Consider the following 12,481-nt stretch of genomic DNA (forward strand, 5'->3'; position numbering starts at 1 on the left):
ACAATATATACGCACCATTGTATACAAATGTCATTGCAATGGATCTGTTGAAAACCTAAAAAAAATGAGGTGGATTATTTGTTGTTGAATATTTTCTACATGTTGAAAGTATTTTATGTAAGATCCACTATGTTGGTTTTGTTTCCCTTTAAACTACGTTCGGGAAAAAACATGATCGAATATGAGCAAATTTCTTTTAAAAAATAAAAGATTATACACGTTGATACATGTATAACTGTGTTATTGGTTGTTACATCCTAATAACTTGAGATCAATTATTTTATATCAAATAATATTTTTGTAGAAATAAATTATATCAAAATTTATTATTTTTGTGCTCTTTAAATAGAGACTAGGTTTTTTTTTATTTTGATACATAAGAAGTCTATTTTTAATATAATATCAATATTTTTTTTTTAGGAAATTACTCTTTTATATTAAGTGGAACAAAAATACTTTTTATTAAAATTTTACAATTTATTTAAGTTTTAGTTATTATAGTTTAAAAAAATATTTTTCAATTTTTTGCTTACAAAATATAATTATAAAATATATAAAATATAAAATTTTACCAAAAAAAATATAATTATAAAAAGGAAAATATGAGATAAAATGGTGGATTATAGTGTTTTGTTTTATTAAATAAATTATCGTAAATATAAAAATTAGAAAATATTAAATTAATAGGTAGACGAAATAAAAGATGATGTGTAAGTGTAAATTATGGCCTTGAATAAAGTCACCTATTGTGCATAGCCAGCCTTAGTAGTCGTGACTTGAATCAAACATTAATGAAGTCTACAACATCAACAAAAGTCTAGCATTAAGAAAAGAAAATAGTATGACCTTCATTATATTTTAACGTAAAAACATTTAGTGTTAAACTTTGTTGTAATTATTAATAAAACTACATTATTATTATTATTATTATCATATTTTGTTAGAAACAATTATTTCAGCCTGAAAAACTTTGAATATTTTCCGAAAATTAACTACGTCATGACTCTTTGTGGTTTGTCAAGTAAACAATACAATGAATGAATGAATGAAATGACACTAACACAACATTCTTAAATTTTTATTATGAAATATATATAAAACTATACAAAGAAAATTCTAAAATATTTTGGGTGAAATAAGTGCTTTTGTTTTTACAATAAAAATGTGCATATGCAACATGAGAGAATAGATTTCCAAAAGCAAATTTTATCTTTGAAAAGATTGTATAAAATTATTTAATCTGAATTTATAACTAAGAGGAATATTTATTTGTATAGATAATAAAAAGCTAGATGAAAGTAAATGATAATAACTATTTAAAAAAATAAAATAATGTAATAAAACAATCAAAATAATTTTAAATATTAAATATCAGCAATATTAAATGATAATAAACACTAGATTTATTGGGTTTTTCGAAGAAAGAGACATATTGACTGATTTCATAATGTCATTTCACTAAAATAATATTCATTAAAAAATTTACATATATTAAGAAAACATAAATTTTGATGAAAATGTATTATTTGTGATTATCTATTTGACACAATTTTAAGTCAACATAAATTAAATAATCACAATTATTTTTTGAATTTTATAATTACCAATTATTATGTGATAAAACATGGATCTTTTTAAAACATGTGGAGTATTAGAAGTTAAATTAAAAAAATGTCAAAGTGATATCTTTATAAAACATAAAGAGTATATTTCAGTTAAATATGTAGGTTCTGCCGAATAGTAAAGCAATTATTTTTTTGTAGAAGACTTAATATGTTGACAATCAAGCCGAGTAATTACTTCAACAGATAAGATTTGAATTATGGTAGATAAGGTCTAAAACTGTATTCAAATTTTGGAAACAATACGATTAGAGAGTACCCAATATTGGTCAAATATACAAAATAGCTAAAAACACTGAGAAAAAAATCAGTTAAAACAAAACACTGAGAAGGAAACATTTTATAAAAGATCTTCAAAATCTATGAATAATTGGATGTGAAAAATACTAATAAGTTCTATGTACTTGTGGTTGTGGGATAGGCCTGAGATTTATTATCCGAGATCCGGATTCGATCTGAGATCCGCTCCGGATCCGCTCCGAAAATAGGATATCCGGAGTGCCAGGATCCGAATCCGGATAGTAAAATCTTGGATCCGTGCAAACCGAATCCGGATCCGGATATCTTAAATTTTAAGTCCGGATATCCGGATCTGAATCCGTATTTTTAAAATACATTAAATTTTTATATTTTATTAATATTTATATTTGATATATTAAAATTTATACATGAATTAATCTTATAATATTATATTTTAGTTTTTACAATATTATAAACATATATAAATATATTTAATTTATGAATTATATTTAAAAAAATTGTTTTTTTTGTTAAAAAAATTATTTTTAATTATTTTGACGGATCCAGATCCGGATATCCGCGGATAATAGAATATCGAGACGGATATCCGGTTCGGATATCCGGAAACCACGAATCCGGATCCGGATATTCTAAATTTTCCAGATATATGGATCCGTCCCAGGGCTATTGTGGGTAAAAAAAGAAATAAAAGAAATAGGATGCGTCTTTTACATAACCAGATCTCTCTCAAGTCCGTAGAAAGAAGAGGAAAAAACTTAAATAAGTGAGCCACTAAAAAAACTCTCTCAAGTCTCAACAGTCAACACTGACACTAAAATCAATGGGAGAGGTTTGTATTTCAAACTTTCAGATTCACAAATCCAAACACTATTCCTAAACTTTTTTCTCCTTTTTTACCATTTTAAGGAAGATAAGAAGAAATCAGAAGAGAAAATGGAGAAAAAAGCTGAAGAGCCACAAGTGAAAAAAACAGATGATAAGAAAGAAGAAGAGAAGAAGAAAGAGCCTCAAGAGATTGTTCTTAAGATCTTTATGCATTGTGAAGGTTGTGCTAAAAAAATCCATAGATGTCTTAAAGGCTTTGAAGGTACAACTAAACACACTTCTTTCATATCCATTTGTGTAATGGTTTAGTTAATTTTGGGATAATTGAAAATGTGATTAGGGGTGGAGGATGTAACAACTGATTGTAAAACTAGTAAAGTTGTGGTGAAAGGAGAGAAGGCAGATCCACTAAAAGTGTTGCAGAGATTGCAAAGAAAGAGCCACCGTCCAGTGGAACTCCTTTCTCCTATCCCAGAGCCTAAACCGGTTTCAGATGAACCGGAGAAAAAAGAGGAGAAACCAAAACCTCAGGAAAAAAAAGAAGAGGTTAAGATTTTTGAGGATAGATTTGTAATTTGAAGAAAGTAAGCTGGTTTTGTGTAATTAACATAAAAAATTTGTGGGCACCGAGAAAAACAGGTAGTGACAGTGGTGTTGAGAGTTCACATGCATTGTGAAGCATGTGCCATGGAGATCCAAAAGAGAATCATGAGAATGAAAGGTTTGTTTTCTTTTTCATCTTATTATTCAAAATTTTAATTATAATATTCTCAACTGGGTATGACTCCTATTATATCGAAGTTTTATCTCTCACTTCACTTAATTGGGACATTATGTTTTGGACTCTTATGTATGTCATAAGATGATTCCATCTTTAAAATTGTGTGTACTATGTAGGCCCTTTAAAAAGAGCAATATACGAGACCATGCGTTTAGACCGTTAGAGCATTTCCTCCTTTAAAAAGAAACTCATTCTCTCCTCCTTTAAAAAGAAACTCATTCACCAGATTATTTGTTACTATAATCATATATTTTTTAACAAAATTTTCCTCTTTACTGGAGTAATATTTTTTCTGTTTCTTTTAGTATTTCAAGGTTACGTGAAACTGTAGTGGGTTTGAATCGAGTCAACTAAAGTCAAGTGCTTTGTATTTACTTCACCTATTATATTTCCCAAGGATCTCAAAGTTCCAAACACTATTTTTTTTGTTAGCGTACACATTCCTCGTATGCGGAGTTATCTAAAACTCCAGTACGTATGTGTATATGCTAACTATAAGTTGTACAAATAGTTGTTTCTAGAAAGTGTGGATATTTATGCTCGATAGATATATACAGAAATGCTATCAACTAATCGAGTTCTGAGGGCCAGAGAATAACATTAGTGGCTTAAGAACTGAAATTAGTTTTGTACATAGTGGATTCGACATTTTGTAATGCAATTTGAAAGTTCAACTTTCTTCAATTATTAATTCCTTGAATATTGTATTATAAAAAAATAAAGCAATGACATTTTACATATACAGGAGTGGAGTCTGTGGAACCAGACTTTAAAGCATCACAAGTGAGCGTGAAAGGAGTTTTTACACCGGAAAAGCTAGTTGAGTACGTTAACAAGAAAATCGGGAAGCATGCTGCGATTGTCAAGCAAGATCCGTCGCTAAAGCCACCGGAGAAAGAGAAAGAAACAAAAGACAAAGACGAGAAGAAAAAGGAAGAAGAACAACCCAAAGAAAGCAAAGAGGCTAAGGAAGACGGTGGTGGAGTGGCCAAATCGGCGGCCGGAGATGGAGGTGCTGCAGCGGAGGGAGGTGACAAAGTGGTGGATATAAAGAAGAATGAATATCAATACCAGCCACCGAGGTATCCTGTGGAGATGTTTGCTTATCCACCACAGATATTCAGTGACGAGAACCCCAACGCTTGTACCATGATGTAGTAAATCGTTTTCTTAAGAAGTTAGAATTTTTACTCTATTTATGTCGTTAAATGGATTTTTTATTTTATTTCAAGCTTATTACATGATCATGTTATTGTTAGTATTGTAACATAAAAAATTCTCCATGCAGAGATTTGAGCCTCGAAATCGATCTCCAAAAATACGAAATTGATGGCTTAATCTTACTAATTCGTTTCACTCGCACAAATGAATTGAAAACAAGAATACACAATTTTTACGGCTTATTCATTTGAACTTTCTTAGGAACTCATTGTTGAAGCACACATGATACAAACTCAATATAAATGCACTATAATATACTCACTCCGTTCTTTAATGATAGAACTTTTAGAAAAAAAGTTTGTTTCAGAAAGATGTATTTTTTGTGTTTTCTATGATAAAATTGTAAACTTCAAGAAAATTAATTGACTTTATTGAATTACTATTGGTTAAAAGTTATTGAAAATTGAAAATTACAGAAAACAATACATTTATTATGATAGTTTAATGTGTTTTTTTAATATGTGTGAAAATACTAAAAAGTCTATCATTTAGGAAAGGAGAGAGTATATGTTTTTACCATTAATGAATGTGTGAACATTTGATCAACTCCCCACCCCTATTTCTTAAATGTTTCTAAAATTCTTATCTCTAAATAGTAAAAGTAAATACTACGTCATGTTTAAAATGTCCTAATACACTATATACTATCTTTGTGCTTTCTTGCAAAACTTTCAAAACACTCCCAAACAGTTTTTTTGCAACTTATCTCGCTGCTTCCTCCATTTGAGATGTATGGAATATTCGTTCTATTAAATATTTTGCTGTTTTGTTCCAAAAAAAGAAAAATACTTTTGCTGTTTTGCATGTAGTTTAATGTATGGAAGTTCGTAACTAATATATACAAATTTTGAGCTTTCCACTGCAAAACCCTCAATACATATTTTCCAAACAACTTATGCAACTCATCGCAGTGCTTTGTCTATTAAAGTGATATTTGGGTGTTACATTCTATTAAAAAAATTGTTTGGTTTTACAGTTGCGAATACACCTTGTGGTGATGGTTTCTGATCGTTGATATCAACTAGTAAACATAGAGAAAACCTGGAGGTATACATCATTGAGTTTACGAATTCCCAAGAAATTTTTTCTATCACATCATCATGGGATGCTCTCAAAGATCGATCACCTTTTCCAAAATATAATTTTCATTCGTTTAGATACAGTTTTTTTTTTTGAGAAAAGGCTTATCGTTTAGATACAGTTTCAACATGTTTTTCAAAATATATTTATTAACATTCATTCATTTGAAAAGCATATTTGTATCTTCAATATTTTTTTGTCTTTTTTACGGTATTGTATATCTCAAATGCGTTAATAGATACTTGGTTTCATGTGTCTTTCTTCCATGTATCTAGTTGATAAAAATATTTAATACTTTTTTTGTAAACTAAAAAAAATATTTAATACTTTCAAAAAAGAAAATGGAAGAAGTATATGAAAAAAATTTGTACATAATTTCTAACAAAATTGTTTAGCATATATCTGATATTTTTATAAATATTATAGCATATTAAACTATTTTTATGAGTGTTGCTAAAACAAAAATATTTGTACGTGTAATTAATGATAAATCAATAGTAGAGAAAGCATGGAAAATCACAATAAAGAGAATCCCACCGACACCGGGACTCTATTGGCCGGTGACATGTCGGACACGCTCAAGTTAGAATCTGATACCTCTTGTCTCTTCAGCCCACGTGTCCGGTAACTCATTGAAACTTAAGCCACCAAAATATGTAAACCGGACTAATAAACTCGATTTTGATCGCCTAGTTATATGATTAAGGCCGTCTCACAAAACATCAAATTTGATGTTATTTTCATCTTTAACAAAATATTAAAATTGATATTCACCAAATTTGATGTAAAGCACGCCAAAATCTTTAAAATACATATTTTATTATATTTTATTTAATAATATAATTTAATTACTATCAAATTTGTAATTAGACATAAATATATTGTATTATTTGTATTTTAAATTTATTTTCACATAATTAATTTTTTATTTTCAAAATAAATTATTAAATAACTATTATCATTTATCACTTAAATATAACAAAAATATAAATAATAATCTAGATATTTATTAATTACGAATAATAAAAAATTAAAAATTTTAAAATTAAAAACATCAATAATATATAATATTATTTTTGGTGTAAAATTTGGTGTCATTGCTAGAGATGACAATTATTTTAACACCTGTAATTTCATTATTGTAGATGCTCTAACAAAAATATTTTCATCGATTTGGTATCCAAAATATTGAAATATGGCTGTCCCGGCTTAAACCAGGGGCTGAACCACGTGCCAAACTGTTTTAATGTCTAAGTTTGATATTATAAATAAGAAGATCTCCTTCCATCTTTGGTCGTGTTGGTTAGAAAACAAAAGGGTTTCGAAACTTCTCTTTTATTCTTCCTTTGATTGGTTTGAATTTTTGTGTGTTTCTCTTACAATGACTAAGCTTTGGACTTTCCTCTCTGCTCTTCATTCCATCGCTGGGTACTTACTTGACTTTTCATATTATTTTCTCGATTTAATACTTATCTCCATCAAAATGGCTGCATTGTTTTTCTTTTATAATAACAACGTGATTTCGTGTTTTGTTTACTTTTTACGACCATATGCAGTCCTGTGGTGATGCTGCTTTATCCGTTGTAAGTAACTTACTATTGTTTCTTTGATAAATTCACATTTTGTTTCGTTTAATTTCAAAGATTAAATTCAAATTGTTTTTTTATATTAATAATATTGGTAAGATATGCGTCGGTGCTAGCAATAGAGAGCCCATCAAAAGCAGATGATGAGCAATGGCTTGCTTATTGGATTCTCTACTCTTTTTTAACTCTCTCAGAACTCATCCTTCAATCGCTCCTAGAGTGGTAACAATAATACTAACTATGTATTTTTATTGTCCTGGAAATAATGTGAGAATTTTTTTTTGAATTTTTGTGTGAAAATGTATATAGGATACCGATATGGTACACGGCGAAGCTAGTGTTGGTAGCATGGTTGGTTTTGCCGCAATTCAGAGGAGCAGCTTTCATATACAACAGAGTCGTGAGGGAACAGTTTAGGAAGTATGGCATCCTCAAACCTAAGGTCAACTATTTCATCTTTAACCATTTTCCTATCTTCCTATAGGTTATTATAACGTAAATATATATCTTGAGCTCATATAGCATATCCACTTGATTTGAAAATTTATGGTGGTGATGAATATCTTTGTGAGGGCAAACCTAGTCCTAAATAGGTTGGTCCACATGATAGCTGAGTTATCATCCTTCGAATATGGTTTGGTCATTTTTCCGGATTTGTTTGAGCCTCACCATGGAAGTGCAAGGGCCTTTCATTAAAAAAAAAAGAGTCTACTAGGCATGTAGCGTGCCAAAAAGGTTGAAACGAACTGGATTTAAAGTGTGATGGATTAAAAACGGATTTGGTTCAAGTGCAGCGGAGCAACAATCTATCACTATAATCTTGATTCAAAAAATGATGTCAATTTCAGGGAAACAAAAGCACCATAGGTTGCATTTGCATAAAGGGAAAATAAATAATTATACCAATGAAAACTATTAACTTTCCTTCATGATGAGATTTTTTTTTTCTTTGCAAAAAGTACTAGAACGGTTGTCTAGGTTTGTAATACTATTGTATATTGACGGTCTTTTTTTTTTAATTTGGTGTTTGGAATACAGGAACAACACCAGTGACTAAAAAGAGAATGCACGGGACACAAAGAGGCTTTAGTGTTGGTTCCTTCAATCTCTAATATTTGATGCTTTACTTCTGTCTTTCTCTCCTATTTAATTTACGGAAAAAGGCGTTTACAAGTTGATGATATGATTGTAATTTCATTTCTTATGAGCCGTCTGCTTGAACCTATGTGAAAAGTTCAATCTGACGTCAAAAATATTATTTTTAATATATTACCTGTTTAAATTGTTAGAGCATATCTAATGGCTAGAGCCCTTAATGGGTTCTAACCATTAGTTTAATTATTAAATGAGTACTTTATGAAGTTAAGATCCCTTGTTACTATAATTAGTTTTGTGAAGGTCCAATGGAAGAATTCCTTTAAGGTTCTTAAAAAGAAATTAGAAGGTGAATTATTAAATTTAAATTTTACAAAATTTATAAATTATTGGATTTCATATAATTTAAACAAATGTGACATAAAAACATATTAAAAATAGAAATACAAATTTATAATTATAAATTTTAAACAAATATGGAAGAAAAGCATAAATAAAAATTGGTAGACGAGTTCAAAACGTTGAGTGTTCGTTTAACGGCAGGATCAAAGAAAGTTATAAAGATCATTCACAATCCACAAAAAAATGAAAACAACTACTTGAAGGGATAAATAACAAAACCTGTGGGTATGCTTGAGTTTTGGCGTTCCTAAGCCATGGCAGGTATGCTTGAGTTTTGGCGGTCCCTGTCTAAGCAATCGAATCCTTCTACTCTAACAGCTGCAGATTTAATCCCAAACTTTACTCGACCACAACCTCCTCCTTTGACACGAGATGGAGATGGGATTAATGGTGACAGTGAGGGCGAGACAAGGTTTAGTTTGCTATCTCCAAATCGTGCATCTAGAGCTAATGTTTCTTCCTACAGAGAAAAGAACAAGACAAGAGAAACAAAGTTTAGATACTAAATCCTTTCAAAATATGAGTAAAAAATCAATCTATCTACGAGTTGATTCACATGAAAATTAAAACAAGGGAGATGCTTTGTAAACCATTCGGTAGAGAAAAAACACAATAAGAACCATATATTCAGACAGATGAAATCTGATGAAGCCAGTATAAATATATGGGTTAAAAACTTGAAGCAACAATATAGCCTAGCATTGATGCAACACAAAAGAAAGAGACAAACCTTTCTACGAAAGATGTCCAAAAGATCAGCCCCAACTTTAGACTCACATACATCATCTGCTCCTGGTTGACTGATAAATCACAAACAAAACAAAGTTTAACTACAGAAATGGCATCCATGGCGATCTCAATCTCCTTGGACTTCCTGCAAAAGTCAATAAGGAATCAATAACAGAGGAACAAAGAAGAAAACACAGTTTAAGTTTTGTTTTTGCTTACGGTTGATGTTAAATGGAGTTTTGATGCAGACAAGAAAGTCAGGCAAGACGTGTGTGTTCATCTGTGTGCTCCACACAATATACTTCTTCGGAGAAGCTAAATCATCCACACTAGAATCAAACTCGGGTGAGCTAGGACAAGACTGAGTCGACCCTCGTGGAACAACCTCGGAGGCATCATACGACAAAATCGAACGCTCTCGAATCAAACGAACATCAATCAAACCCTAACTAGATCGACAGATCTATGGATTACAAAAACTGGAAATCCAAAAGAGAATGAATACTTATCAAGAAGGAGATCGAGATCAGAATCTGGAGAGAAGATGGAGTGATCGGGACAGGAGGAGGAAGAGAAAAACTGATTTCGGATCAAAACGCGCACGAAGGAGAGAGAAAGACATAAATGAGAAATCCAATACGAAAGGGACACGTAAGGGTGCTTACCAACTCTAAAAATCCCATATTTAGAGGCGGTTCTATGGCTTTTTATCCTTTTTCATTTTTTTTTATTTTTTTTTGGTTTAGAACCCCTCTTAAAAGTCCCTGATGGAGGTGGTCTTATGCTCGGTTTGTTTCTTTTTATAAGTATGCCATACTTTCTCACCATATGCATCACTTATTCTCAAATTATCACACTGGTGATCTAAAATATAAATGCCAAACAAATCATCACACTGGTGATCTAAAAAAAAGTCATCCCGTCTTTTTTTTTCTGAACACAAACAAAGTCGTCCCTAAAAGTGCCAAAACTCACTTATGGCTGTACATTTACTCATTTAGTGGTTAGATCTGAGTTTTGAGGCTTGACGATTTCCAGAAAACTTTCTTTACAAGAATTTATATACAAGTTAGTTCTTCAAAGATCTTAATTTACAAGGCTTTAAATTCAAGTCACTTCTATAAATAATACCATAAACTTAACATTATATTCCTTGAATTGTTTAAAACTAGATTTTGGTGTACTAGAGGGCTTAACTAGCAGATATTGCGGGTTCTTTTCAATTCTCATAGCCATTATTTCTTTTATACATTTCAAATCTCTTCAAGTAATATCTTATAAAGATTTTCAAAAGTAAATATTTTTCTTTACTTCTCTTCTTTTGGGATATATAAAGAAAATACCTAAGTTATTTTTATTTTGGGTTTTCAACTGGATTATTTTAATAAAATTTCCGACTATGAAACGATGATCTAACTTCTTCCAGTTTCATTATATCTTTGTCAATAATGAACGATTGCACGAAATTCTCGAATGAGTTCGACATAGATACCAACATGATTATTGTAGTGTTTTCATCCTCCACCTTAACATCGATGTTACGCATAGTATCAAATTTAACTTGCCAGGATGGTCGCAAATCTCAATATATACATTTTTGCATATGCAAGACAAAGAGGCGTTGCTTTAGAAATAACTTGTTTACAAACTCTCTAACTTTTTCACAAAATAACAACAATTTTCTCATCTGATACTTCGATGATGAACTCGTCTGTTAAACACAACCAAAATTTTGAGAATGCCTTTTCTTCCTAAGTATCCAAATCAGCAACATTAGACTTCTTTCCCCGACAGCGGTCCGCAGATGCCATGGTGTTTCAGAAACGTTTGCAATACTAGAAATTGAAGTTATTTCTCCTATCAAACTTTTCTATCTTCGCATTTATACCAGCCATCTTCTCACCAGATCATAGACTCGAAGCTCTGATACCACTTTGTCGTTACATACATGAAAAGGAACATATGCAAAAACAGATGGATAAAGCGATGTAACAAAGACACAAAGGTTTAACGTTGTTCATCAATTTGGGTACATCCACAGAGAAAGTGAGATTTTATTATTATAGCTGATATTAAGCTTATCGAGTACAAAATAAAAGTTATTTTGAATACAAGATATATATACCAGTATCTTGCATCTTAAAACCTTAGTACATACAACCTCATGGACCTAAACTCACAATCAGATGTAATATCCACAACAATTTGATATAACACATTTGATGTAATCCAATTTGTATGTACTTGATGCAACATCCCAACATCCATCGCTTAGTTGCAATATACAAATTCAAGATAAATCAATATATTTAAATAGACAAACATGCAACTATTTTTTTTTTTCTACAACTAACTTATTCTTCAAAAATAGATTGATTTTAGAGAATTTTTTAATCGAGGGCGTTAATCAGCCATTTCTAATTATTTCTCTGTTTTACAAATAGTATCATTTGATACTTTTTTGTTACACAAAGATTGACATTTATAATTTTAAAGCAATTTATACTTATTTTAAGTTTAATATTAATTATAAAATATATTGATTCTATAAATAATTTTATTTATCTCAAATATTATTTGTTAAATAGATTTAATTAATAAAATAGTAACATATTTTAATATTTTAATCTATATGAAAAGTGTTAAAGTGATGATACTCTTTAGAAGAAGTAGAAGGCTAGTTTGATTCTTTGAAGACAAGACATGTTATTTAAGAAAATGAAACAAAATATGTTTATTAGTTGTTGGCAAAAAAACATGTTATCTGTCGACTTGTGAGTTGTGACCCGTGAAGGCGTAAATGTTAGTCGAAGAAATAGCGCGTATCGGGGAAAGAAAGAAATAGATGTGGAGAAAAACAGAAGAAGATGTTTGTGTAA

At 30.3% G+C, this 12,481-nt stretch overlaps 3 protein-coding genes across 3 annotated transcripts; 2 read left to right on the forward strand and 1 right to left on the reverse strand.

Annotated features, from left to right (window-relative positions):
• The first annotated feature begins 2,552 nt into the window (after positions 1 to 2,552).
• On the forward strand, positions 2,553 to 4,736 carry LOC106387515 (heavy metal-associated isoprenylated plant protein 7). The gene is made up of 5 exons (XM_013827382.3): positions 2,553 to 2,712; positions 2,790 to 2,970; positions 3,049 to 3,254; positions 3,348 to 3,429; positions 4,235 to 4,736. The coding sequence occupies exons 1-5, from the start codon at positions 2,704 to 2,706 to the stop codon at positions 4,645 to 4,647; spliced, it is 891 nt and encodes a 296-aa protein (XP_013682836.1). The 5' UTR covers positions 2,553 to 2,703; the 3' UTR covers positions 4,648 to 4,736.
• A 2,356-nt stretch (positions 4,737 to 7,092) lies between these two features.
• On the forward strand, positions 7,093 to 8,664 carry LOC106385266 (HVA22-like protein e). Its single transcript, XM_013825189.3, has 5 exons — positions 7,093 to 7,218; positions 7,347 to 7,373; positions 7,476 to 7,598; positions 7,686 to 7,818; positions 8,415 to 8,664. Exons 1-5 carry the CDS (start codon positions 7,172 to 7,174, stop codon positions 8,427 to 8,429), a joined length of 345 nt encoding a protein of 114 aa, XP_013680643.2. The 5' UTR covers positions 7,093 to 7,171; the 3' UTR covers positions 8,430 to 8,664.
• A 185-nt stretch (positions 8,665 to 8,849) lies between these two features.
• On the reverse strand, positions 8,850 to 11,870 carry LOC106383730. The gene is made up of 4 exons (XM_048749362.1): positions 11,847 to 11,870; positions 9,905 to 10,047; positions 9,604 to 9,673; positions 8,850 to 9,333 (listed from the first exon to the last, which is right to left on the reverse strand). The coding sequence occupies exons 1-4, from the start codon at positions 11,868 to 11,870 to the stop codon at positions 9,121 to 9,123; spliced, it is 450 nt and encodes a 149-aa protein (XP_048605319.1). The 3' UTR covers positions 8,850 to 9,120.
• Between the last annotated feature and the right edge of the window lie 611 nt (positions 11,871 to 12,481).

The sequence above is a fragment of the Brassica napus genome, chromosome C3 (assembly GCF_020379485.1).
Source record: "Brassica napus cultivar Da-Ae chromosome C3, Da-Ae, whole genome shotgun sequence".
NCBI lineage: Eukaryota > Viridiplantae > Streptophyta > Magnoliopsida > Brassicales > Brassicaceae > Brassica > Brassica napus.

Coding starts and splice junctions, on each gene's coding strand:
- LOC106387515 (XM_013827382.3), top strand. Junction 2,971..3,048: donor ATGTCTTAAAGGCTTTGAAG/GTACAACTAAAC, acceptor AAATGTGATTAG/GGGTGGAGGATGTAACAACT. Junction 3,255..3,347: donor CTCAGGAAAAAAAAGAAGAG/GTTAAGATTTTT, acceptor CGAGAAAAACAG/GTAGTGACAGTGGTGTTGAG.
- LOC106385266 (XM_013825189.3), top strand. CDS start 7,172: ATGACTAAGCTTTGGACTTTCCTCTCTGCTCTTCATTCCATCGCTGG. Junction 7,219..7,346: donor GCTCTTCATTCCATCGCTGG/GTACTTACTTGA, acceptor GACCATATGCAG/TCCTGTGGTGATGCTGCTTT. Junction 7,599..7,685: donor CTTCAATCGCTCCTAGAGTG/GTAACAATAATA, acceptor AAATGTATATAG/GATACCGATATGGTACACGG.
- LOC106383730 (XM_048749362.1), bottom strand. CDS start 11,870: ATGGATGTTGGGATGTTGCATCAA. Junction 10,048..11,846: donor ATGTTGGGATGTTGCATCAA/GTACATACAAAT, acceptor CGATCTAGTTAG/GGTTTGATTGATGTTCGTTT. Junction 9,674..9,904: donor GATTTAGCTTCTCCGAAGAA/GTATATTGTGTG, acceptor GTGATTTATCAG/TCAACCAGGAGCAGATGATG.